The sequence below is a fragment of the Pteronotus mesoamericanus genome, unplaced genomic scaffold (genome assembly GCF_021234165.1).
Source record: "Pteronotus mesoamericanus isolate MK-2021 breed Mesoamerican mustached bat unplaced genomic scaffold, CSHL_Meso_final scaffold_1186, whole genome shotgun sequence".
NCBI classification, from domain to species: Eukaryota; Metazoa; Chordata; class Mammalia; order Chiroptera; family Mormoopidae; genus Pteronotus; species Pteronotus mesoamericanus.
Window position 1 is genome coordinate 14,283,105 of NW_026555302.1, and position 26,537 is coordinate 14,309,641.

General features: G+C 55.4%; 1 protein-coding gene across 1 annotated transcript; it reads right to left on the minus strand.

Annotated features, from left to right (window-relative positions):
• Positions 1 to 611: 611 nt before the first annotated feature.
• Positions 612 to 16,601, minus strand: MAEL (maelstrom spermatogenic transposon silencer). The gene is made up of 12 exons (XM_054587566.1): positions 16,470 to 16,601; positions 16,152 to 16,244; positions 14,896 to 14,995; positions 13,833 to 13,988; positions 12,606 to 12,647; positions 9,522 to 9,646; positions 8,721 to 8,775; positions 8,471 to 8,612; positions 2,780 to 2,842; positions 1,946 to 2,078; positions 1,351 to 1,426; positions 612 to 802 (listed from the first exon to the last, which is right to left on the minus strand). The coding sequence occupies exons 1-12, from the start codon at positions 16,599 to 16,601 to the stop codon at positions 612 to 614; spliced, it is 1,308 nt and encodes a 435-aa protein (XP_054443541.1).
• Between the last annotated feature and the right edge of the window lie 9,936 nt (positions 16,602 to 26,537).

Here is a 26,537-nt window from a genome sequence, read left to right on the forward strand (position 1 = left end):
CCTGGTGTGCGTGAAGAGCGCGGGTCAAGCACCCTGGAATCTGGTCACTCCGCAGCCACGTGATTTGGGGGATGTTACTTAATCCCACTTTGGCTGCTCATCCTTCCAACGGCTCCTTTTACCAAAGTCAGCATATTTCAGAGACTTTAAGTAACAAAACTTTATTTTTGTTAAAGGTTGATATTCTTAGATATTTGCAATGAAAATAGCCAGCAGGTCTCAAGAGAAAAAGGTTCTACACATCATAATGGGAAAAGATACATTAACACTCCTTTAAAACTTTCTTAACAGATATTCAACACCTTTATTGTGAGGAAAGAGGATGAAAATATAACACTCCCAAAAGCACAACTCTGAAATGCCAGCTCCGTTCTCACAGGACGCAGACCTTGGAAGGCATCTCCATGACAGTCACGGAGGCGCAGCCCTCGGGAGAGAGGCCGGCCAGGCCAGCACCCCCAGGCCAGCGCCCCCCGGCCGCGGAGAGCGTTTCCTCACGGGCGAGCTGAGTTCCGGGCGGCGACAGCTGCCCCCCCGCGCCCCCCGCCTGTCGGCAGGGCGCAGTCTGAAGGGCAGCTGGGCCTGCCACATTCCAGAAACTGAAAGTGCCATCACTGGGACAGGGGTGGGAAGGAGCTGGGCCCCTCCTTGGGGGCCACGGGAGGGGAGAGGGCGGCCTCGCAGCTGGAGAGCCGAGGCGCGTGGCTGAAGGGGCCGGAGATGCTCTCGAGCAGGCGCGTGATCCCTCGCCCCCGCGCCTGGCTGCGGGTGCCCGCCACCTTCGCCCCGGCGGGGTGGTCACCTGAGACAGCAAGAACGCGGCAAAGAGAAGCCACTCCCTAGTCTTCTCAGAGAGAGACACCCCCCGAGTCGTGTGCGCTGCTCCTCCCCCACGGGCTGCCCCCACGCCCCGCGTGACTGGCGGTGACCGAAACAGAACCGCGGGGTCACGGCAGAGGCTGCAGAGGGCACTTCTGCTTGTTTCTAGCCCTGGAGAGTATAACCGGAGCTCTCCGGCACCCCCCGAGCTTCCTGCCCCTGGGTTTAAACTTTCCTGTCTCCCCAGGACATTACTGTATCAAAACTACAGAACTACCGCTGCAAGGACAACGTGTTTTCAGTAAATGCCCTGAACTAACCTGAAGAATAAGTTAAGCTGTATCGAAGTGATACAAAAAATGGACCTATCCCAACTGTTCAAGGTGCTGGTGACAAACAATGCTCCCAACGCAGCCGGATCCCTCGCTCCAGAGGCTGAGGCCGAGCGCCCGCCCAGCAGCCGGCGCCTGGGGCCGCACCGGCGGGGAGCCCAGACCCCAGCCGCATCTGCGCGCTGCAGGAGCCGCTTACCGGTGGCTGCGTGTGCTCTCGACTCCTGGTGAGAAGAGTTGAAATGAGAGAATCCTGGACTCTCAAACCTTAGCTTCTATAAAAATAAACAAAAAAATACGAGGGGGAGAAAGGCCTATTTCTTATTGCTGGCCCATCTACTACAATTTCAAATCGCTCTTCTCCCGTGTCTGACGGCTTGTGACAAGCGAGGCTATGGAGCGGCTCCAGCCGGGACGGGGCAGAGCCGGCGGCGTGAGGCCCAGGAGCCCCGCCCGCAGTCCCTGCTCGGGGGCAGGCTGGGGGCTCCCCAAGCAACTGCCCATGGGCAAGAGGGGCAGGCAGGTGGTAGGGAGACCAGAGCCTGTAATCACTCCTTGAATCCAGCGTCGCACATCTCTGTCTACATTTCAGTGCTATATTATCTACGTTCAAATATTTAATTTTTGGAATAGATATTTGGATGTGTTTTGTATAATACATCGTCAATTTTAGTTTTCTTGAAGCTTTGCTAACGAGACTGGGAAAATGTACCCGGAAGGAAGAGGGTTTTAGGCAGGACGCTCTGGGTGAAGGCCTGGCCCCGCCCGCGCCGCGCCCCCGCCACGCCCCTCACCTGGTACCGCCCGGCGTCCAGGATGACCATTTTGGGCGTCACCTGGCTGCTGGCCTCGTAGTCCTGCAGCGGCACGTGGGCCTCGGTGAGCTGGATGCCGAAGAGCGTGGCCAGGGAGTTGCTGATGCAGTACCTGCGGCGGGGGCACCAGCCGGTCACCGACCCACGCCTGCGGCACTCGGCCCAGACCGACCCCAGCGCCAGAAGCCGGGAGAGCGGCTGTGCCCCCCTGGCAAACCGACGTTCGGAGGTTCTGGGAAGGAACGGGGAAGCCAGCTACACATGGACCAATGGCCACTACTAGGAAGTCTTTCCAAGGACTGTCGTCCACTGTAGCCCCGAACACTCTGACCCCCAGAGGGAACGCCAGGCGCGCCCTGAGGGAACGTGAGAGGGCAGAGGTGCCGGAGCTCGCAGGGGCGGCGGCGGGGAGCAGGCGGCCCCGGGGACGAGGCTACAGTTTGGGAACACAGGTCTGCCCGCCGGTCCCGTGACAGCAGCGAGGGGGGACCCCCAGGGCACCCACGGAGCGGGGCCTGGGGCTCTCGCTGCAGAACGCAAAGAGGCCTGTGTGCTTCCAGCACCTTCTAGGGAAGAGCTGTCCTTGTGACAGCAGCAGGTCACCCCCGGCAGGAGCCTGTGGGAACCTCCCAAGCGCTCCTGAGGGTCCCCAGCCGCTCAGGTGGCGCCGCTGCCAGACCTGGGGGGATGTGGCAGGACAAGGAAAGAACCGCGAAAGGAAAACCCGCTTTGTTTTAAGAGAATCGCGGCGACAGAGGTGACCGGAGGTGCCCCAGCCGCCCGCGCGGCAGCGAGGCACTGCCCGCGACTCACGCGATCTTCTTGCACACGGCCAGGGCGCAGGACAGGGTGTCATTCTCCTCGTGCCACTTGCACCTGCAAGAGAAAGGGCCTGACCGTCCCGCGCTCGGCAAGGGCCCCGCTTGCGGGTTGCCGCGTCCCGGACTCCAGTTCACCTCACTGGCATCACTTCAGACAACCTGTCACTGTCACTTAAAGATGAAAGTTTCTAGTTTAACTCACGAAAAATGAATTTCTTAAAAGCAGGTTTTTTATTTACTTGCTCGGATGCAAATTCATGATGCTGTACAAGCCTCACAAAACCGTAACAGGTCTGTTTTACCTCAACCAGAACGAGCGTCTCAGACACACGTCAGTGGCTGGGGTGCACGTGCACAGTCACGGGGTCCTGTTCCAGGCACCGGGGACACGGTACTGAACGGAGCACAGGACCTCTCGCCCACACAAAGCTGACCGTGCGGAGGGGAAGACGGACGAAAGCCACGCCTGCACAGCGCGCAGCAGGTTCCCGAGAAGTTAGTCCTTCGGCGAGGACACAGGCGAGCGGCGCTCTGAAGCGCTGGAGAGCGCTGACCGTCAGTCAGGTGGCAGGAGAGGCACCACTGAAGGGGAGGCCAGACAGGGAGGGACCACCAACGGACTCCCATGACGGAGCCACGGCACCCGCCCCGCGCCCCGCGCACCTGCCCACAGCGCGCAGCCCCTGCCACCCTCGCCGGCGCCACTGCATCAGACAGACCTGCCCAGACGCGGCGAGAAGCTTCACCTGAGTCACAAACAGGCCAGGCCGTTCAGTGTGAAAGTCAGTTACCTGTGTTTAACGGAAGTCATTTAACTGGATGGGAGACTGTCTAAAAATAAAATTAAGAATTTCCCACTTCCTTTCCAAAAAGTGGTTCCATAAATATGATTCGTAAAACTCTAAAATGAAGCCGTAGGTTAAAATTAACCTACGTTCTTACCTACCCACGTGGAATCGAGTCATTTTAAATTTTCAGTTAGTGTTGCTCCTTGTCTAGAACGTAAGCCCCAAGGGCACCGGCCTCACATACACATTCCCACTGCAGATTGTACTGGACAGGGAAGCAAACGAGGAACAGCGCATTCCAGGGTTAAAATAAACAAAAACCAAACAACAGAAGGAAACCCTGCAGAAAGCCGGTCCCAGGGAAAACGCCTGCGAGGCCACGATTCTACAGCCGGCCCTCGAGCAGCTCAGCACCGGGGCGCTGACCCCATGCGGCAGGACACGCGTGTGACCGGCAACTCCGCCAGGTTTCCGGCATCCCTCGGGTCCGGGGACGCGAGTCCCCAGGTAACGGTGCAGAGAGCGGCCCCCGCAGCCACAGATCTGTGCTCTGGCGTCGTGCCATCAGTGCACAGGAAGCCTGTCTTCTGCGCGGGCACGCAGGCCGCTGCCCAAGCTCCGACAGCATCTTGTCCACGGGGGATACGCAGCGGCATCTTGTCCACGGGGGATACGCAGCCGAGAGCCCTGGCACGCCGCCTGTCCCTCACCTGGAGTCTTGGTGCCCTGCTCCCCAGACCTCCAGCCAGGGCTCCGCCTTCTCCCAGGAGAACGGCCTCGCCTCTGCCCTCACCCCTCCCAGGAGCCGCGGTCACCTGACAGCTACGGTGCTCGACGCTCTGCTCCGGCCCACACACCGGTTTTCCCGAACAGCCCGAGCCCCGCCCCCCGGCCGAGTCACAGCCGGCACCTCTCCTCTTGGACAAGGCCTCCCTTCACCCCGAGCCTCTGCGCTCAGACACGCTACCCATCCTTCCCCGAGAGCCAAAGGAGACATTCCTTCCCTTCCACCCAAGGGACTCCCCCTCATCTGCCATCGTCCCGGGAAACCCCCTGCCGACGCCCACCGCGCCCCGCCTGCATGGGGTCCCGCTGCCCCACCCCGGTCAGCCAGGGGCTCAGCAAGGGCGCCCGTGCCGCCCGCCCCGCAACCCAGGCCCACACTTCCGGCAGGGGCCACCCAGATGTCGGGCAAGTACCAAAAACTGCACGGGACTAAAACAAGCTCATCAAAAGTGGGGTCAGAACACAGAACTGCACGTCTTAAAGCCCCCACTGCTGGGGCTTCCGCTCACGACGCACATGTGGCCTCCTCTTGCTCCTAAGACCCATCGAAATGACAGAGACTAAGCCCAGACGTCCAGCACGAGGAGGAAACAGGAAGAGCCCTCCCAGAAAGAGAGGGAGCGAACGGCCAGGGAGGCCCGTCCCAGCCCCCAGGCCTCAGGGCCAGGTGGCGCGGCAGGAGGGGGAGCGGGCCCGCGGGGTCTCCGGGGGGGCCTGCCGACCTCTGGACAGGGCGTCCAGCACCCCAACTCCAGGCCGCAGGGGCAGCTGACCTGGCAGCACGAGGTGGCAAGCGTGGGCCCCGGGCCCCGTGGCACAGCCCTCGGCCCCTGGCGGGGGGCTCCGCTTCAGCTCCACACCGGTTGCACCGCTTTCCTCACGGCGGTGGCGGCGGCGCCTGCCCAGGGTACCCCCCACAATGAACCACACGGCACCGCCTCGGCTCTGCGGCCTCACTTCCCAACCGGCCCCAACCCAGGGCCGTCACACAGGCAAGGAGCGCCCGCAGCCTGGACCAGCCGGGCCCAGGAAGGCCACACCCGCAACCCACAAGTCCACCGCACAATCCAGGGACCGAGGCGAACCACCATCCCGGCCCCGCCGCCAATCCTGGTTCCTCTGCTCGCCTCTGCCACTCTCCCTGCCGAGGCCGGGACCCCGCCCCCAATCTGTGGGCCGAGGAAGCAGCTCCAGGGCGGGACCGCGTACGGGCCCCTCAGCTCTCCACCCCCAGCCTGCGGGGTCCCCTCTGTGCACAGCCAGACCCGCGAGGGCACGGCTCCAAGCGCAGCGCAGAAACACCCGCGTTCACTGCTCGCCAGCGAAAGCCGGAGAGGCCCCCACCTGGACACTGAGAAGGCTTACAGCGTATTAACTCCCGGGTTAAAGGAAGGTGGAACTACAGAATTTGTCCTAAATGACAAAATACTGTGTATCAGTCTGCAGGGTACATTAAAAGCAAAGTTAGAAGAAAATTCACACTACTAAACACTTACTGATAAAAAAACATGCTGTGACCTGAAACTAAAACAAAGTAATAGTAAAGTAAATGTAATGGAAAAATTAAAAAAAATGAAAATAAGAAATTAATGTATTAAATTCTGAGCCCCCTCCCCAAAAAAGAAAAAGACCTGAAGTACCAAGAAAATAAGTTAAAGCCAAAATTAATGAGAAAGGGAATGAAAAAGCAGATCTAGTCAATTAAAACCTGTTACTTTGGAAAAAATTAACAAAATAGACAATGCCCAAAGCTAGCTTGGTTTAGGGAAAAAGGAGAGGCATAAATAACGGGAAGCGAGAGAGAACCATGAAAACAAGGAAAAACTTTAAAATTGTAAGAGACTCTCACTTTGCAGATTCTCAAATACAGGTGGAAACCCGCATAAAAGGCGCAACGCCCTGCGGAAGCACAGTGACCGGCACCGACCCTCTCAGAGCCGGAGCGCCCCACGAAGCCGCTTCTGGGGGGTCCGCCCACGCCAGGTCACTGGTCCTGAAATGCCCCGCCTGGCGGGAAAAAAATTAGACGGAGTCCAAAGACACAGAAACAGATTTGAACAAAAATCATACGAAAGGACACCGTGTTCTTTGGGTAGAATTCAGCTTCATGAAGATTTCCGTCTCCCTGAGTTAATTCACACGTGGGATGCAATCCAAGGAGCTTTCTCACAGAACCAGATGAAGTGAGCGATACTTCTGAAAATACTTCTTTGTTTGAACCCTGTTAACACACTAACTTTCAAAAGATAAAGCCAAGAAGGGGAGAAAAAATAAAAGACGGAACACACTAGCAAACAGACTTAGCTCTATGTCAATGAGAAGCTTCACCATTCTGCCGGGGAGGAGAAAACCCAAGTAACTTCTCAACGATCTACTTGGACATTTTACCTTCAGCCTGAAAACAAAGGAGCCAAGCCCTGTGGCCCGTGTGTCTGCCTCCACAAGGGGTGACCCTCAGCCCCCTGAACCCAGCAAGCCTGAAAGGCCTGGAGCGCCAGGCTCCTCGCTCAGAGGGGACTCCGGGGAGCTCCGGGGCGGGGCAGGCTGGGCCTGCAGGCTGCACGCGCTGGGGGGCGGGGGAGAGCAGACGCACAGGCGGAGGGGGCGCGGGCGGAGTTTGCGTGCGTGCGTGCCTGTGGCCGAGCTGCGCCCACCGCGGTCAGCCAGGGCCAGCGACGCTCCAGCAGCACGAGCCCAGCTGCGCCCACAGCCGGTCTCCTACGTCCCGCCCGCACCTGCAGACCCCGGGCCCCTGGAGCAGCGGCCAGCCCACAGCTGCGGCACAGCCACTGCCAGATGGGCCAGGACCCTCGGGCCACAGAGCAAAGCAGCGCGAACACAGAGGCGGCGATGGCCACAGGACACAGGTACTGGGGCGGGGGGCCCTGCTGGCCGTAAACGCGAAGTGACAGTAACATGAGAGCCCACTACATAGAAAGGAGTCCACGAGTCCACAGCCGTAAGATAAATGAAAACAACGGGCGCAAGGAGGCGCTCTTCCCTCCAGTGGACAGGGAGAGCGGGACCGGAACCTCCATTTCACAGATACAGTCGTAACAGATCCAGGCAAAACCATCCACGGAGGCTGACGCCAGCAGCTTCCAGTTCCAGGGACAGAGTCTCAGAGCCCCCAGGCACACTGCAAGGTGCCAACCGCGGGCTTCCCGCGGGGAGGCCTGGCGGGCGCTGCCTTCCACCGGCGACCGGAGTCGGCATCAGCAACCGGACGCATGTCTGCAGGATGGCACGGGGAGGAGGCACAGCACGCACCTCGGGGACCGCGCTGCCAGGAGCGCGGGCAGCCCGCACGGGAAGCGCGACAGGTGCTGCCGCCGGCCTGCACGCTTCCCGAACGTCAGGTCGCGGAAGCGCACGGGGGACCATCGCAGGTCAAAGGAGCCCAAAGAGACGTAGTGACTGAACACAGCAGGTGACCCGGGGTTGAATCCTCGACTAGATTTTTTGCGCTCTAAAAACATTACTGTTAACAATGAGCACAATCTGAAAGTGGCCTTCAGGTGACATGGCAGGATTGTATCAGGGGCAGCGCCCCATGTGACGGTCACACTGCGTGACATGGAAGTGCCCCGTCCCTGGGAAAGCCCGTCTGGCAGGCGGGCACAAAGGCACGACAGCAACCGCCTCTCACAAGACGCACCAACCTCAAGAGGGAGGGCAGCGGAAATGTGTTCCACGTTAGCGATTACTGGATGGAGAAGATGGTGTGCAGGGTCTTTGTGCTATTCTTGCAACTTCAGGCCTCAAATTATTTCAAGATAAAAAATACTTCTGCCAATTTATTTCCCTTACCTACGTCTTACATGTAAATACAAGAATTCTGCATAATGAAACACCTAAACAAACATATCCTTCCCTCAGCACAGAAATCCTAGGGGATAACACGCTGCGGCCATTTCACTGGTAGTTTTTCTGTCATTAATAGCAGACAAAGTAACCATGTGCCTCACGGTCCGTGGAATCTTCCATTCAAGGAAATCAGCGTTTCCAGGGCTTCCCGGGAAAACATGGCCTCACGAGGCAAAACCTAGCCCTCCCGACCCGCAGCTCAGGACAGAGGCCAACCCCCGACCACCGGCCGCCGCAGGCACCTCGTGTGGCTCGAGTAATCCCACATGGCCACGTCGAGCAGGCTGCGCACCCAGGTCTTGGACGGCTCCTTGAGGAACTTTTGCTGGTAGATGCCCACCACGAGGTCCTCGACAGCGAGCAGGCTGAGGTGCTGCCTGGCTTCTTTCACCGGCAGAGAGAGACAAACAGGGTCAGTGGCTGCCACTGCGCAGGCCGGGCGCGCCCGCGTGGAAACCAGGGCCGAGGCCGCAGCCCCCGCCCCCGCCTCACCTGTGCCCGTCTCCATGTGCTCCAGACACCAGTTAACACGGGCTCGGTCATCCGACTGCGGAGGAGAGCAAGCGGGCTTGGGTCTCCTGCCCGGAGACGCCTTAAGTGCCGCTGTCCCCGCGGCCTGGGGACGGGGCTGGCAGGAGAGGTGGGTGCTGGGAAGGGACGGGTTGCAGAGCCTGTGGCAGCTAGATGAGAACTTTTGTAATCAAAAGAGCAACATGCGCCAGGAGGGACTCCTGTATCCACCACCGGCCGCACCCATGGACTACGTTAACACGCTCTATGAAAGCAAGGGAGACTTGGGTAGAAGAACAAAGAAACCACTGTTCAGAAAAAGAGAACCTATCATGACCACGCTAATACATAACGAGGCTGAACTCCAGTTCTTGGGCTCCTAGCCTAGAAGGCTTTAGATGGGGGAAGAAAGAGCAAAATAAACCCTTCAGGACTAAAAGGTGAGCCAAGGGACCGCTGCAGAGCAGCTGCGAGCGACGGGCAGTCTTGCCACGAGGGCCGTCCTGGGGGAGGGACCTGCGGGCACCTGAGGAGGAGGAGCGAGAAGCACAAGACCTACCAGAGCAGACACGTGCTCAGCGTCCGCCGCCTTCAAACCCCTCCAGCACCCGAGGCCTTTACAAACAAGGACCCTGCCTGACCGCCCCCAAAACCGCTCACAGTGAACGAGCTTTGCAAACATGAGCAGCCGGTACACAGGCAAAGCTCTTTCTCTGGGAGCCTTTCGTGGGTCTGCTGATCCCTAAGTAGGTACCTTAAAAGAAGCTCCCACAGCGAAGTTACCTTGCAGTACACGGGCGGCCAGCTCCCCAGGTGCGGGCGAAGAAACCTGTACAGGTTCCGGAGCACAGTCGCTTGGTCACGTCCAGGCTCAAAGTTTGAGATGGGAATCTTGTGGCTAGAATCGCCTGAAGGAAATAAAGAGAAGGCAGGAGTTCAGATCTGCCCTAGAGCCGCGCTGTGCAGGCAGCGCCCCGGGAGTGGGGAGAGGGGGAGGGGGCAGTGGGGAGCTCGTCTGCAGCCGCTCGTGCCGGGCCTGGGCAGGCTTGGGCGCATGGCCCGCAGCCGCAGCCAGCAGGGTCCGAGCGCCGAGCGCCAAGGCGCGCAGGGCTGAGGCGCAGTAGTTGCCGCCCCGCCCCCCCCCCCCCAGCCCTGTTTGCTTCCGCAGCATCGGTTACCTGCTTCCGCGGGGGGCTGACGGGCCTGAACGGACCATTCCCAAAATACGTTCATGAGTTTGAAACTGAGCACCGTCCCGAGCACCGTGAAGAAGTCTCCCAACGGCCCACCCTGTCTCGCACGGGACGTGACACATCCCGTTGCCCGCGTGTCCCCGCTGTACCCGTGAACTGCCCCTCGGTCACTTGGCAGTCCAAGTGACCAGGTCCACTGTCAGGGTCATGGGGCTTGTGCGCAAGTCATCCCTCTCTCACACAACCACGGCCCAAAGCACAAGAGTGACGCTGCCACACCACAGGCACAGGGTTTAGCGCGAGCTGCAGTTTCGGGCGCACCGCGGGCCCTGGACCGCATCCCCGTGAAGAAAGGGGGCGGCTGGCGCACGGCACTGGGTGGCAAATGGCGGGGTCGGGGCTGACGCCCAGGCTCAGAGGCCACGCCTGCAGTGCCTTCGCTATTTCCACGCTGCCTTTCATGCGGCGTTTTGTTAATAAGGCCAGAGAACTTAACAATAATGACTGCTTTTTAAAGGTTTTAAGATTTCCACTTCCAGCAAAAAATGGACCAGGTGATTCAGACCAACCTTACCACCAAAGTTTAAAGTGCTCGGGGAACTGAGAGAACACACAGCAGCCAGGGATTATCAGCTGAAGTGGAAGTGACTATATGATGACTGTAAGGCTCGAGTTACTTTAAAATAATTTCTCAGCACTCCATATGAACGAACAAGTGCATAAAGAAACAAGAATGAAAATGAAAACAAAGTGATTAGAAACAGATCCAGAAATATTCCAGACTCTGAAGATACTGGACACAGATTTTAAACAATCGCATTTATATCGAAGAACATCCCATTAAAGTTTCAGCGCGGAACTGGAAGCGGTAAGAAGAGCTGCAGGAAGACGCTGGCTTCTGACGGCGGCAGGCCAGGGGGTCGCTGAACACACCCAACGCCCGCGAGGGCCCCGACGGGAGAGGCGCGGTGAGGGAACCGCCCGAAGTCTCGCAAAGGAAGAGGCCCGAGCCGAGCTGGGTTTTGGGCTCCTTGGTAACTTGGGCATTTACCAATTGTGGGGGAGGAGATCCGGAGATAGTGAGAATTAAAAATAACACCCCAGTTGTTATTGTGTACGTAAACTATTTGTGATAAAAAATATTCGATTGTCTTCCGGCTCCTGTTGTTTATGCTGTGAAGTCACCTGAAGTTTTACTATGATACTCTCGTGGCAATTTGTCCAGCTTCCCCCTTTTAGACTAAAGACCAACTAGCAACAGAGTGACTTCCATGAGGTTGCGCCCAGCTTCGGCCCTGAGATTGGACCGAGCAACCTGAGGCGGCGAGCGAGCCCAGCTTTGTGCCCGGGCCGTGCCTTCTTTGGGGAGGGACAGCAAGTTTTCATACGTACTGTCCGTCACTCAATTACAAACAACCAGATACAACAAGAGATCCGGAAACTTGCTTGAACATCAAAATAACCAACAGACTATAAAAATGGACCCCAAAAGAAAATCCCTGTATGAGGGTTATCAGACATAAGGCATTACAAGAACAAGGCTTATTCTGTTCAGGAAAATAAATAATTTCAGCAGAACTATTAAAAAAGAACCAATGTGAATCCAAAGACTGAGAACACATTCCCTAGGACAACAAAAGAACCTTAACAACAAAATCAGGTGACATTAACGTCAGCCTCTAACGTGAGCACACGAAGGCCACAAAGACAGTTTTTCTTGTCTTCCAAAGTCTTACTTTCTCGATCCAAACCCTAGTCCACCTGGAGCTGCTCCTGCACGGAGAGCCCGGCGCCTCAGCCTGGCGCAGCGCAGTCAGCCCGCTCCGCCGCCGGCGCACAGAGCTTTTTGGCGCCGCGCTCTGCTCTACAGGCGCGCTTGCTTTTTGGTGTCCCAATCAGGCTGCTTATGGAAAAACTCGAAGGACATAACCAAAAATGAATCAAAACAGCACTGTGAGGATCACAAGATAGTTGCTTATGGCAGGTTTGAAAATCTTATTTCTAACTTCAAACACTTCCGAAACCCACTTGTCTATGTGTTTAGGTAAAAATACTTTTAATCAAACAATGACACTAATTTTTAAATGATACATTTAAAAGTGAACCTAGTATCATGATTTTCATTCTAATCAAATAGTAAACTGGTTAAAATTTAGTTTCTGGAAAAGAGTTTAGTTCAAGAACTTAGCTGTACAGAGTCATGTCCTTTGGTTGCAAAATACTTGAAATAAAAACCTGTTTTCCTCATCCAAAAAATTAATTCAGAACTTCTTTATACGTTTAACACTGTCATTTTGTCATTTGTGAAGCATCACTTTTTTTTCCTTAATTCTGAAAGGACATCACTATAAATTGCCCTCAATCTACATAATCTGACACCTCTGAAAAGACTTACCTACATCCTTGGCCAAGAAAAGCAGCCAATCTTGAAGCCGAAGGATACGTGCAAAAAATAAAAACACAGTCCCCATAAAGGGAAAGATAATTTTATCGGGTAATTTTGACGTTTTTAAAGGATCACACACACCATCTACCACGTCTACGAACAGCCTCCAACAATTAACCCAGGGGTATTTCCCACAGACATTTCGCGTGCCCGGTTAAAGCTGTAGGTCTTAACCAGTTACACACAACAGACACACACACATTTAACGCCTGTAAGCTTTATACTTACTTGCAGCCTGACAATGAAACCGAAATCCTCGTGGAATTTCACCTGTAACACCAAACATTTTGTTGAGGAAACCTGCAATCTGGCAGCTCTCTGCTTATCCCTTAGTGACAATGACATCCCACAGGACGACCATGTTGTCACACAAGTAGGTCATTGTTATTGCCATATAAAAGTACACGCTATTAAACCTATCTCATAGCATTTTTGAACCAAAGGTATAATGGCTATCAAAGAATTTTAGTATATTCTCTGAGCTACTTGAAAAAGCCAATTACCTGTTACAGAAAAATACTGGGTAAGAGCCTTTGCACTGAAGGGGTCGTAGCTCGGGGTCAGAGCAGGGTCTACAGAACAGGTATTTCTCAGAGGAAACGGTCTCCAAACCCTGTCTTTCTAATGTCCTACGAGCACATAAAACGAGTTGCCACTTGGCTTGCCCTGAGCAGCGACTCTTACGGCGTGAGCAGGGCCAGCTCTTCCGTCCCCTGGAAACAAGGAAAGACGCTGGGCCGCCTCAATGAACCTAAAGCAACGGACAAACCTGAAGAAGGTCCTCTGTCCCCCACCTTCTGTCCTTTACTCTTCTCCAAACACATGTCCCCTGCTTCCCTCTGAAGGTCCAGTGTTCCCTTCACTACCGTCTATCCTCTTGGGAACTGAGCCAAACCCCGCATCTGTGTCACGCGCTGCCGGCAGCAAGGTGGCAGCGAGGTGGCGCAGCGGGAAGGAGAGGCGCTGGGAGGGCCCGCCTACGGGGCCCTCCCGACTTGCCTGCTGCTCCTTACCAGCGGCTCCCCGGTGCACAGGGTCCCCGACCGCGAGCTCACGGGTCAGGAAGGCCCAGCCCCGCGCTCAGGTCCCCAGAGCCACAGCCAGGCACAACTCGGGCCGGCTGAGGAAGACCAAGGCGAGGGCGGGGAGCGGGCTGCGCAGGAAGCCCTCCGGAAGGCCGCCAAGGGCGGCAGCGGGCAGGCCGGCAGCAGGCCACGTGGTTTCGGGCCTTCTCCCGGCCCCGCTCGCACGCTTACTTGAGGTTAGAAGCCGAAACCAAAAACCCTGTGTCAGCGCCCAATTCTTAACAGCTTTCAACCAAGCATTATGAAGGGTTAGGAACTCAGCCGAGCATTAGCTTTTAGGAGGACACATAGTGCACCCAACGAGGTCAGGCTAAACCCACGTGTCTTACGCCGGCGCCGCCCCGCCCGGCCCCTTACCAGGGCCCCTTACCGGGGTTGATGAAGCTGTGGAAGTCGGCCATGATGCCCTCCTGCAGCGAGTACCGCACGCAGCCGATCTCGCAGGGGAGGAAGCGCCGCGCGCAGTGCGGAGGCAGTTCGCCGTGGCTGAAAATGTTCAAAAAATAAAAGACACCTCCAAGGAGAGCTAAAAAGAAAATCGTAGCAAATGAACAGGTGAGTTGTCTTACATTTACCCCTTCTACAAAAGCCAACCTCTTAGAGCCATCTTCCTTGTGTTCCTAAGTTCCTAACGGAGCCGGAAAAGAGAACTCATCAGCTGGACGGGATGAATGAATTAGAAGTTTTCCAGTTATGCTTCTCAAGGATGAAGGCAGCAACCCCTCTGCACGAAGCAACACAATGACCCGGCGGAATCTCAGGAGTGACGTGAGCAGAGCCGAGACCCACGGCCAACAAACAAGGGGGTCTGGGAAGTACAGCCGAGCCAACTCTGTGCTGCAAAACTCTGTGGTAGGCACTACAGACTGCTTAGTTCACCCTTTGCTTTTTACTGATATACACAAGACCATCAATTAATTATCCTAAGGGAGAAAAATGTGAGAAGGGTCTTGTTTACCAGGACTCACCACATTTAAGACTGTTATAAGTTTACTAATCTTCAATGCAGTCAGACCACAATAAAAGCAGCCAGAGGGAAGAGCAAGGACTCTTGTTAACCATGTTCTTTTCTGGGCTAGAACAATCATTCATCTTTACCTTTATAATTTAAATGTGCTTAAGTCTCTGTGTGCTTAAGTATCTGGTTATAAAGACTTAAATCCCATGCTTAATAACACATGAAGTGGTAGAAACCAACAGAATAGATTTTTGTTAAAAAAAAAAAAAAAAAAAAGGAAGTCTCTCCAGTGGTACTCCAACAAATGCAAATTACCTCATCTCTTCTTACAACTCTGGCACCATACTTGAAACCTGTAATCAATTACTTTGAAATGCAGGTTCAAAACAAACAGAACACGTATTTACTGTTCCATATCCCACAGTGCCTTGAGCACCCAAATTTATCTGTGCCCAACACATTAGGTTTACGCTACCTTGATCACTTTTCAGAGACAAAGTTGACACGTCGGGGGGTGAAACGCTCTGCTCCGGCGCAGGCGTGCCTGGCTTCCTCAGCGGGGCGCCGTCAGGTTTCTAACAGGGAAGAGAATGAATGGCCACGTACGCTCTTGCCGAGCTCTTTACACCGCACGCTTAAATTTAGCAAAATAGCTGTGGGCAGCACACAGATTACTTCAATAACATCTCCAGGCCGGCAAACCCATTGAGTAAATGTGTACACATTTGTCAACGACAGCAGCAGGAGAGGCAGATAACACAAAATCTATAAATACCCTGACCCGCAGGTGAGTGGCAAATAACAAGGTCAATTGTTGCCGGATTCTACTGAGTCACATAACATGTGCCAGTCCAGTGGCCAAAAGAACATCGTCGGTAAAGTACTCTAACGCTGTTTGCTTTTCGCTGAAAGTAAAAACCAGAGCTTGCCGACGCCAAGTGTCAACGGGACGGAGAGACATGGCTTACTTTTTGAAGGGAAATGTCTTAAAACGAACTGTAAGAAGGAGGGAAAAAAATCTAAGTACAAATTAAACTAATTAGAGCCTCTACTCAAACAAAAATCTCTCAAAACAAGCAGAGCTCTCTAGAATTTCAATCCAACGTTGGCAGTTGGAAGGAAGAACAGAATTTCACTATGTAAGAATGAAAGGAACCTAAGAGGGGAAGGGCGCAATTAGCCCGCACTTTCTCAATACAAATCAAGAAAACAAATCTTGTTTCCTATTTTTATGTTCTACCTACACAAAAACTGACCCAAATACACTTTATTCAACTCTTACCTGTAAGGCACCTATTTGCCACATCTGTGCATCTCGTTGTCAGTATTTTAAATAAAGCAGCTGGCCTGGTTCCGGGTGTCATTTAAAAAGACAAATTGCTCCGAACAACTTATAAACAACCGGAAAAAATGTTATTTAATCATGAAGAAGTTGAAAGGGACGCTTAGGGATCCTGTTGTAGAGGCCCTAAATGCCACCACGCCCGCTGCACACCAGGGTTCGCTGGGCGTGGGTTCCCCAGTGGGATCCGCCAGCCTTTGCCGCCAAACGATACCGGCGTGCGCCCCAGTTCGGGAACCTGCTGGGTTAGTACCAGGCAGGCATCCTGATGCCAGGGAGGAAAACGAAAACCTGCTTTGCACTAACTACACTGGGACGCCCAGTGGGCCGCCCTGACACGCCCCACTCGCTCATCTAAAACCTGCCGAACGTGCCCTGGCGACCTTTACCTGCTGCTCCGGAGGCCCAGACTCCTTTCCTTGGGCGGCCCTCCACGCTCGAGCCATGTCTGCATATTTCTCCTTTTCATCTTGGCCCAGGAGCTTGGGGACACAGCAAAGGAGACGCAGAGAGAGGCAGTGGTTGAGGCCCCGACGCTCCGGCCCGTAGGCGGACGTGGGCATCGCGGGCTGCGGTTCAGGCGTCGGTTTGCCCCGGGCCGGGTGCAGGGGGCTCCCCTGCCACCCTGGCAGGGGCTACGGGCTCGCTGTCCCTCCCACTTCGCCCTCCCAATTCCCAACTGCCCGGCCGTACGAGCCGAGCCTTACCGCCCAATCAGCAGAGCAGTAGGGCACGGCGTCCGCCACGCGAGCCACGGGCAGGCCTCGCCGCCGCAGCTCGGGGATCTTCTCCTGCACGAAGAAGTAGTAGGCATTCCTGCTGGCCTTGCGATTCGGCATGGCCAGTGCGGCCAGGCTTCGACCGGCCTTCGACCGGCCTGGGACAACACGACTCCGGTTCCGGCGCCCTCGCCGGGCTCCCGCCCTTAGTAACCGCGGCGGCGCCTGCGCGTGCAGCCCCGCAGGTCTCGACCAATCAGGGCCCGGCGAGCAGCCGCATTAGCCACGCTGCGTGAAGAAACGTGTCTGCCAGGGAAGATCCCTCCGCGTGCAGCGGCCGGGGCGGAGCAAGATCGCGGGTGTGAAGCATCCTGATTGGCTGGGATGAGTCGTGGGCGGCGTTGTCACGTGGAAAGCCTGGCGCAATTTGTAGGCATTATTGCGTAACACGAATCCAAGCAGGGAGAGGAGAGAGGGCTGGCGAATGCTGGCGTTTTTACTAGTGTGCGATCGTAAAGGGCCAGCCGTGCTGAGCGGCATGCACGGTGTACTAGGGGGCAGAGTGAGGAACAGTGCAAAAGAGATCCTTTCCCTCAAGAGATTTACAAGAAAAAGAGATTTACAAGAAATACAAAAGCAAGCGGCTCAACCAATATTGTTTTGTTTTTCCCCTTTCTTAAGTAACATCATTGTTGCAAAGACTGTTTTTTTAATGTAGTTTTTAGTGAGTGTTATAGGGGAACCTGGCCCACACCCCAGGCATGTGCCCTAGACTGAAAACCGAACTGGCAACCCTTTGGTTTGCAGGCCAGAACTCAATCCACTGAGCCACACCAGCCAGGGCAAGACAGATTTAAAATAATGTCCTTGAAGCCCTGGCCTGGTGGCTCCGTTGGTTGGAGCATCATCCCATACACCAAAATGTTGCAGTTCGACGTAGGGTAAGGGCGCATACCTAGGTCTCAGGTTCAATCCCCAGTCAGGGCACGTCCGGGAGGCAACTGATCGTGTTTTCTCTCTCACACGGATGCTTCTCTCTGTCTCTCAAATCAATAAACATATCCTTGGTGAGGATTTTAAAAAATATAGGGACTCTAAAGTAAGGTGTATGACTATTAAAGATTTAGTCTTAAAGGTCTGGCTCATTTTTTGTTAGTTTTGTTCCTAGAGTGTATTTGGAACCACTATGGAAACTATCTTGTTTCCATTATATTTTCTAACTGGTTACTGCTGGTGTGTAGAGAACGTATTGATTTCCGTGTTAATCTTGTGTATTTAGCCACCCCGCTGAACTCTGTACTTTCCCTTCCATTGGTTTCAAGTACATTCAGTTTTGCTTCAGTCAGTGGCTACTCATACTTGTTTTAATACATTTTTATAACAAGCTACAGAGTTAACAGGGAGTCTTATCCACTCTTCCCAAATGTTAATGGATAAGCAGCTTAGAAAAGTACTGCTTCTCCCCACTTGGCCTCCCAGCCTGTAGGAGGCGGTTAGACAGGTGTGAGCAGAGTAGGAACGGTAGGCCAGGTGCAGAGGGTCACCAGGCCGCAGGACCCTGGGTGCCTAGCAACAGGCAACACGACAAGCCCTTGTGGGACCACCCCCTTGAGCGTCACCCTCTGGAGGGGACACCTAGGCCTCTGCAGTGTTTCAGCCCCAGCCCAGAGAAGCCGCAGAATCAGACGGAGCAATGCCATGCTGCCGGCGGGGCCGGCCGCACTGACCTGCCGGTGCCGGCCAATCAGAAGAGACTGCGAGTCGGGGCTCTCATGGAGTCCTCCCTGAGGCCTCCAGATAAAGGCACTTGGTACAGGGACTCGGTGTGGCTCTCTCCACGGAGCACACCAGCGTCCTTCCCCCTGCCTCACCCCAACCCCACCCACCTTCACCCCCCGCCCCCGGGGTGTTTTCCTTCCCTCTCTCTTTCTTCCTAAGCCTCAAAGGCCTTTCTTTTGCCTCTGGAACTCGTTTCCTGAGCCCATGTCTTCTACGGCTCATTTCTATTACCTGTGACTTTCTAAATAAACTTTCACTTACAGTTTGAGTCTTGTCTCTGAATTCTTTCTTAGCCAGAACTCGAGAACTGAGATCGCTGAACCAAGGCCCTGTCTGACCCCCCGAGGTCTAACGCCTCGTGCCGTTTTCTGCTGCCAAGAAACCGGTGCATCCTCTGCCCCGCTTCCGTCTCCCCTTGATCCAATCTGGGATTTTAGTGCCCCATTCCTTTTTTTATAACAGTGTTGAGACATAATTGAAGTACAATAAATTGAATATATCTAAAGCATATAATTTGACAGAGATTAACATAAATGTGCAACTGTGAAACCACCCACCACCATGAAGATGATGAACATTCCCACTCCCCAAAGTTTCCTCCGCACCCCCTTAGGCTGCTTGTAGCTGCTCACGGTTCGCTGAGGCTCCGCCCATTTTTTCCCTTTTATTCCTCTTTATTCTGTTTCACTTTGCAGTTTCCATTTCTATTTCATGTTTAACAGTCTTTATTCTGCCATATCTAAGTTGCTACTAATCCCATGTAGTGTATTTTTTTAATATGAGATCCTTTCATTTTCATCTCTAGAATTTCATTTGAGACTTTTTTGTATCTTCCCTGTTTCTATTGACCATGGTCTGTATTTCCTCTACCTGAGCATGGTTGGAATGTTATCTAACGTAGTTATAGAGTATAGTTACAGTTCTCTAATGTCTTTGTCTACTCATTCCACCATTTGTGTCATTTCTGGATCTGTTTCTACTGATTGATTTTTCTCCTTATTGGTTGTGTTGTCCTCCTTCCTTATAAGCTTGGCGATATTTGGTTAGATGACCAAAGTAAATGTGACCATGTTGCATGCTACATGTTTTTGTATTCTCCTAAATATTCTTGCACTTTGTTCTGGGACATAGTTATTCGGACAAGCGTAAGTCTCGTTTTTCCTTCTTTTGCAGCTAGTTTTTCAGCTGTGTTCTTTGGAATCAGAGCAGCCTTCGGGGCTCATTTTCTCCTCTGCTGATATTTCTGCCTATTCTGCCTAACAACCCATGAATTTGGCTGATGGAAACGAACCTATTTGCGGCCCTGTGTGAATTTCGAGGATTGTGCCTCTAATCCTTTCAGGTGGTTCTTTCCCTGGCCCTCTGTGGTCCCCTCCCACACGTGCTGACCCGCACTCAGCTGGAGATTTGAGGGAGACCCTCAGCGGATTCGCAGAGCTCTGTCTTTGTGCTGCTCGCTCTCCGGGCACCCTGTCCTGCAGCTGTTGGGCGCTGTGGCCCACCCAGACACCTGACGCCCCTTCCTTATCCCCGAGAGACCTAGGGGCTCTGTCTGGCCGACCGCACTGACGCTGCCTTCTGGGTACTCTTTCCAAGCAGCAACCTGGGCAACCCCAGGGCTCCCCTATGCTTCTGTTCTTTCAGGGATTTCTCATCTCTGCTCCCTCCAATCCAGTGTTTGGAAAACATCGTTGCATGTGTTTTGACCCGTTTTTTTAGTTGTCTCAGGCTGCCGGATAAAGTCATTCAGAACGGAGCACGTCATGGGAAGAACTGAACGAAGAGCATCTCCGACAGAGGGAACGGCATATGTAAAAGCCTCAGACACTAAAGAGCATGGTGTCTCCTGGGAGCGGACGGGAGCCTGGCTGGTGCTGCGGCGCCCCCAGTCGGAGGGAGGCCCCGGGAGCAGCCAGTGGCAGACGCTGACGTATTATTCTATGTGGGTGGTCATTTCAGGGTTTAAAAAGAACATGATGTGGTTCACAGTGTGAGAAGACCCGCCTTGATGCGGCTTGGAGAAGAGGCTCAAAGCAGCGGGGGTGAGCCCGGTGACAGAAGTTGGGGACCCAGACAGAGACGGAGCAGTAGCCGTGGAGAGAAGAGAGTGCCTCCCGACTAACCTCGCGGAAGAACAGCCAACCGAAGGACTGGATGTGGAACCGAGAGAGTGGGCCTCCGAGGGTGTTGGTCTGAGGGACCCAGCGGCAAGTGGCGCCTCTTTCTCAAATTGCGAGGACCGGGGGCGGAAGGACAGCGCAGCGACCCAGAGGGTCCGGCACTCCCGGTCACGTCTAGGCCTGCGCCTCTCCTTCCCCGGTAATGCTGGTTTTTTTCAGTCTTGCCGAAAGAAAGTCCTACATACACAGAATAGGTTTTCCCTCTTTCTAACCAGATCTCTCTTCCTAGTCAGGAATTGCACGGGGTGCCGGTTTGGGTTCGCGGTGCCTGCCAGGGGCAGGGGACGGGGGACCAAGAGTCCAGTTATGGCCCTGTTAATTCTGGAACACCTCGTGCGCATGCAAGTGGAGACGTCAAGGAGGCAGCTGGCTAAGTCTGGAGCTCTGGGCTGGGTGGGTTTTTGGAAGCCAGCCCACAGGGATGGGAAAGGCACAGAATTGGAAGAGATTGTGTAGGGTAAGTGTGAAAAGGGGGAATAAATAGAATCCAGGATGGGGCCCTGGGAAGTCAGCAACAAGAGGGAAACCCAGTAACGTGACTAAGAACGAACGTCAGAGGAAGCAGGGAGAAAACCAGGAAAACAGGAGAACAGTGTTTCCAGGAGGAAGTCTTCTGGGCACCAGACTCCGTTTTAGGCACAATAAGAAGCTGAACAGAGCTTTTAACATAGCAAGGAAGAAAGGCGGTGAAGATATAAACAAACAGGATGCCCGAACAGCCTATTGGACAGGAAGTCCAGGGAAGAGAACGATGCGCGTTAAGGGAGTAAGGACCGATGGAGGGTGGAATTTTAGGGTGGTCAGAAAAGGCCCTACTTGGGGACATGGAATTTAAGCAAACACCGGAAGGAAGTGAGGAAGCAAAGCAGGAAGACGTCGGCAAAGAGCGCGCCAGGCAGAGGGGAGAGCAAGTGCAGGTGCTGCAACCGCGGTGGGCGCCTGCCGGCCGAGCTTGGGGGGAGGCAGAGCACGTGGGCGGGAGAGGGAGGGGCGCCCGGGCCCCACAGGCAGGCCTCACGGGCCTGGTAAGCACTTTGGATTTGAAGCTAAATGGGTGACATGCCATTAGACTGAGATGGCTTCTACCTTTGTTTTTAATTAAATTTTTTCCATCACCATTTATCCCGTCTATACCCTTTGCCGCCTCCGCCTGTCACCTCCCCCTCACAATTACCAGGCTATTGTCCGCGTCCCTGCGTGTGTTCTCTCTCTCTCTCTCTCTCTCTCATTTTTTTGCTCGGTCCCCCTGCCCAGCCCCCGCCCCCAGCCTGCTGGCCTGCTCTCTCTCTGAGTCGCTATGGAGGTGTGATTTTCAGCGGAGGGAGGGTTGTGAAAACCACCCAAGAAGACCCAGCATTTCAGGAAAGCGTTTTTTCCTGGTGCTAGTTTCTTCCTGACGCTGGTTTAAACAAAGGCCCTGACACCATTTAGAAGGCGCCCTTCCTCCTGCACTCATAATAGCGGCGACAATAGCTAACAGCCACCGAGCGCCGGGGCGTCAGACTCCGCGAAGCGCTGCCCCGGCGTTACCTCGCCTCTCCGCCTCACCGCCGCCTGCGCAATAGGCGCTTTGCAGATCCCCCCACTTTGCAGCCTGGAACACTGAGGCTCAGAGTGGGGAGGGGTGTCCCCCGGCGACACAGCCCGCGAGCGCCCCACGCTCGAACGCCCGGCTGGTCATGAGAAATGCCGCAGGGTCGTTACCACGTGGTGCTTCGCCACAGCCGGGAGCAGGGTTCCCAAGGTCGCCGCCGCCTCTAGCGAGGGCCTGCACGCCCAGCCACATTCCTGAGGGGCTTGGCCTGGAGTCGGCCGACCCTGCGGTGCCAGTCTGCACCCCTGCCGCCCCTGCACCTCAGGGCCGCGGATTCTGCCTCTGCGTCTCTCGGTGGCGCCTGTCTCGCTTGCTGCTGCCCTGCAGTCTCCTTTACCTGCTTGTTTGTCCTATCTCTTTCCCAGGAGCCCTCGCCTGGGAAGGCCCCTCCTTGTCTCTCCTCCCCACAACACGCCGGCTGGCACTCCGCACGTGCTCTGTGATGTGAGGGGATGTGACTTCCTCATCTGTAAACGCCTGTTCATCTCGAATTTCTAGACAGCATGGCTTCTGGACTGGAGCGGGCGCGCACGAAATGGGAATAGAAAATGAATTCAGGGAAGGAGAGATGAGGAGGAAAAAGCAAGGGGAAGAACACCCCGGAACAGCCTGTAATTAGTTAGACCAACCCACACGGCCCATCTCCGTGCGGAAGGCGCCGCTCGGAACTTGGGGAGGGGGCAGGATTAGCGCTTTGGGGAGAGAGCCTCGCCCACGACTGCACGCGAAGGCCAAGGCTGCCGCTCCGTAACTCCAGCTTGGAGAGCTCACGGCCCCTGCTCTCGTTGGAGCTGCCTCCTCTCCGGCAGGTTCTCTGGGGGTGAGGTCATCCGATGACACACTCGTTGCGGCTCCCCTCCCTCCCTCTGGCCAGTCTGTGACCTGGGCCGGGCAGAGGCCCCTAGGGCAGCGCTTGGGGCTGGGCTGCGGTCTTCGGCTCATCGCTCACCCAGCGCCCAAGGCCTGGGCGAGCTGCAGGAAGGCAGACCGCCTTTCGCCTTTCCCTTTGGGCTGAGGGGTGTGGCTGGAATCTGCTCTTTGGCTTGGGGCAGTCGATGCTGTCCTGGTCCCCAAATGATGCTGACAATGAAATAAAAACCGAAACAAGAGTGGCATCTGAGACGGGCTCCTCGGAGACAGCCGGCCTTCCTCCCTGGCTGACTCTGCAACTCACAGAGAAATGGCAGGCGCCCCGTCATCCCGCGGGGACCCCTGAGCAGCAGCCGCTCACCGGGACTGAGGACTGGGACGGGAGGCGAGCGGGTGAATATCTGGGGGCTCTGGGCCTGGCTGCAGACACATCCTGCCGCCCTGCCTCCTTTCTCCAGGAGCGTCCCGCAGGCTGAGCAAGCTGTGGCAGAGCTTCGGCCCGCGGCGCTTCCTGCGTTGTGGAAATGCCAGAGCACGGAGACAATTATAAGGAGGAAAACAGAGATGAACGACAACTCTAACGAGCGATACCTGCGGCCCCTCTTCTGTTGTTTCCACGGTGGCTTTGAAAGGCATTTCCCACCTTCGAGACCGTGCCCTAAATAGAACTGTATGTTCTTCTACGACTTTGGGCTCTTTTTTCTGCACATTCTCCCTTGGCTGGACCTCCAGTGGGGACAGCGTGATTGGAGGGCTCACGCCGGGGAGGCTGCTCCCCGTGGGGGTCTGGCCTCAGGGCGGGGCAGCCAGGCGACCCCTACTTCAGCGCCGGGTGCCGCAGCAGCTCAAGCCGAAGCCTGACAGCAGGTGCTTGCCTTAAATCTGCTTGGAGGACGTGGAATTTTCAGCACATTCTCCCAACCTTTCGCTGATTATACACTTACCACTGTTCTTGGCAGGACAGCTTTTAAAATTTTTTGGCATCCTGCACTTCCTATTTGCATTTCCTTTCTGGGAGGCATTTTCTTAATGAAACCTCTTGTTCCCCAACAGAAGGCCTGCAGGTTGAAATGCTTGCAGTTTGCAGAATAGGTTGCCCACGGCCTCTGGCATTTTTGTTGTTTAATTCCTTGCTTTAGTTTGGATTTTTAAAAAGTTATCATTCATCGCAGGTGGTTTTGAAGATAAGAGGGGATGGGGAAGACACACCGAACAGGTAGCGCAAGGGAAGGAAAGATGAACAAAACCTAGATAAGAACCTTACGAAACAACAGATGTAAATCCAGCGGTACAGAAACTCTGACTGTATTTAAAACCACTGAGTCGTATACTTTAAATGGGTGAATGGCATGCTATCTGAATTATATCTCAATAAACCTGTTTTTACTGGTGTAGAAGGAAGAGGGAGGGACAGCTGGTGCCTGCTCTGAAGTCACAGGGCCTGGATTCCTCCTGGAAGTCAAGAGCGGCGAGGAGCAGAGGCGCCGTGGTGTCACCTGCGCGCTTTACACAGGCCCACGGCAAGCAGTGTTCCTGTGCACGCACGCCTGGGCGCCGCAGTGAAGTCACGTGTTGGAGAGGGTTCAGCTGCGTTATATTTATAACCGTGTGGTTGCCACCAGCTACCAGCTACCAGCTACCAGCTACCAGCAGGTCTCCTCGCAGTGGCTCACTTCTCTTTTCTCCGTGTCCTCATTCTGTTGCGAAACGCCGCCTGGACAGAGAGGCCCGCGAGTCCGCAGCCCGCCTGTCACACTGGGGCGTGCTGGGCCCTGCACTGGTCCCACGCGGGCCTGTGTTCTCACCTGCCGGTCTCTGGCTGCAGCGCCAGGTCTGCAGGTTGGGGAGCCAGAGCCTCCCTTGGCCGTGAAGATGAATCGCTACCTGGAGGTCCGGCCTGTATCCCAGGATAGACAGGTACAACTGGACCTGCCCGCAAGGGCCCTTCGCAGCCCACTCCGCAGCCCCCTGGCCCCCGCGAAGGCGACTGGGCTGCGCTTTGCGGAGGCCGGCGTGTTTCAGAAGCACTTGAGGAAGGCAGTTAAAATGCAGATTCCCAGAGTTCCTGATCCCGTAGCTTTGAGCAGAGCCCGGGGATCTGCATTGCAGGCAACCACTAATGGGACCCCGAAGCTCAACGCTCAAAAACCAGCCCAAGAGGAGCACCCCAATTCTGGCGTCACCCTGCCATCACCCCGATGCAGCAAAATAGTACCCCTCCATCCCGCCGCCTGTCTCCATCCTTAGGTTTCACTAGTCGGGACCTTGAAGTTCCCGCGCACCCCGCACCACCGTGGCAGTAGCACGTGCGTCGCCGAGGGGCGCATGCTGAGACCCAGTCCAGCGCGGCCGCCCCCTGGGATGGCCCGGGGCCCCGTCCCCTCGGGAGGTGGCGGGCCAGACCAGCTGGACCTCCGGCTGGAAGAAGACATGCAGCAGACGAAACCCCGGGGGTGGGGCATGGACACGGCCCCGCATTTTGCGACCCAGGCTGACTCCGCACGGACGCAGGTGCACACCGCGAGCACACGGTCACAGCTGCTGTGGGCGGGCGCTCTGTGCTTCCCCGCACAGCCGGGGTCCCTCGCCTCCGTCCATTTCCGCAGCTCTTTCATCCAAGCTTTGCGTAAAATACCATCGGTATGTGCACTGAGATCCCTGAGACTAATCAAACTCTATTGTGCACTGTGCCCACGCGCCCATGCAGAGATGCCCACGCGCCCATGCAGAGATGCGCGCGCGCACAGGAAACGGTGGAGCACAACACCAATTCATCGTCTTGCCGACCCTCTGGTCTAGGTGTGCCTTTTGGGATGCAAAGGGCATGTGCTTTGGAGTTTAAAGACCTCAGTTCAAATCCAACCTCTGCCCCTCCCTAGCTACCTGATCTGAGGGAAGTAACTACATTCTCTGGGCCTGGGTCTCCCCGTTAGGATGAAAGGAGAACATTGGCGAGACATCTGGGACCAGGCCTGGAACCTAACGGGAAACCTGCAAGTGGTGGGTAACCTCTTTTAGTTTCCTTTTCTATGTTATTTTATTTTTCGCGTATGCAAGGAATAGTCTTCTCAAATCTCTCTCACGCGGCATTATTGGTGCTCTCAATTGCAGGCATCAGAAATCCTCTCCGGCCAAAGCAAGCGAGGAGGGCACGCACGAGAGGGTGTTGTGGGGAGCCCGGAGGCCTGCGAGCCAGGAGACTGGGGAGCCAGGTGCAGGAAGCGGCCGGAACAGGGCGTGGGGCGCTCCCGGCCGAGACAGCGGCAGAATCACACCCTGGACGGTCTGGTGGCCTCACGTCTGCCCCTCAACCCGAGTCCCGCGTGCCGCTGCCCCTCCCGCTCTCAGTGGCAAAACCGACTCCCTGCCGCCTCTTTTCTTGCCCCACTTGCTCCAGGATTCACAAAGCTCAGGGAGAGAAGGGGGTTGCCGGCCACACGGCACCTGGCCTGGACTCCAGCGATGGGGGCCGGCGACGGCTCCCGGCTTCCGGCTGCCGTAGCTGGTCCTCGTGGAAAGTCCGGGCATTCAGAGACCAGACAGCCCTAGGAGAGCGCTGCGCCAGTCGCTGCTCATCCACGGCTCACGAAGAACAGTCGTCCTCAAGTCTCGCAGGCTCCTCCTCCGAGTCGC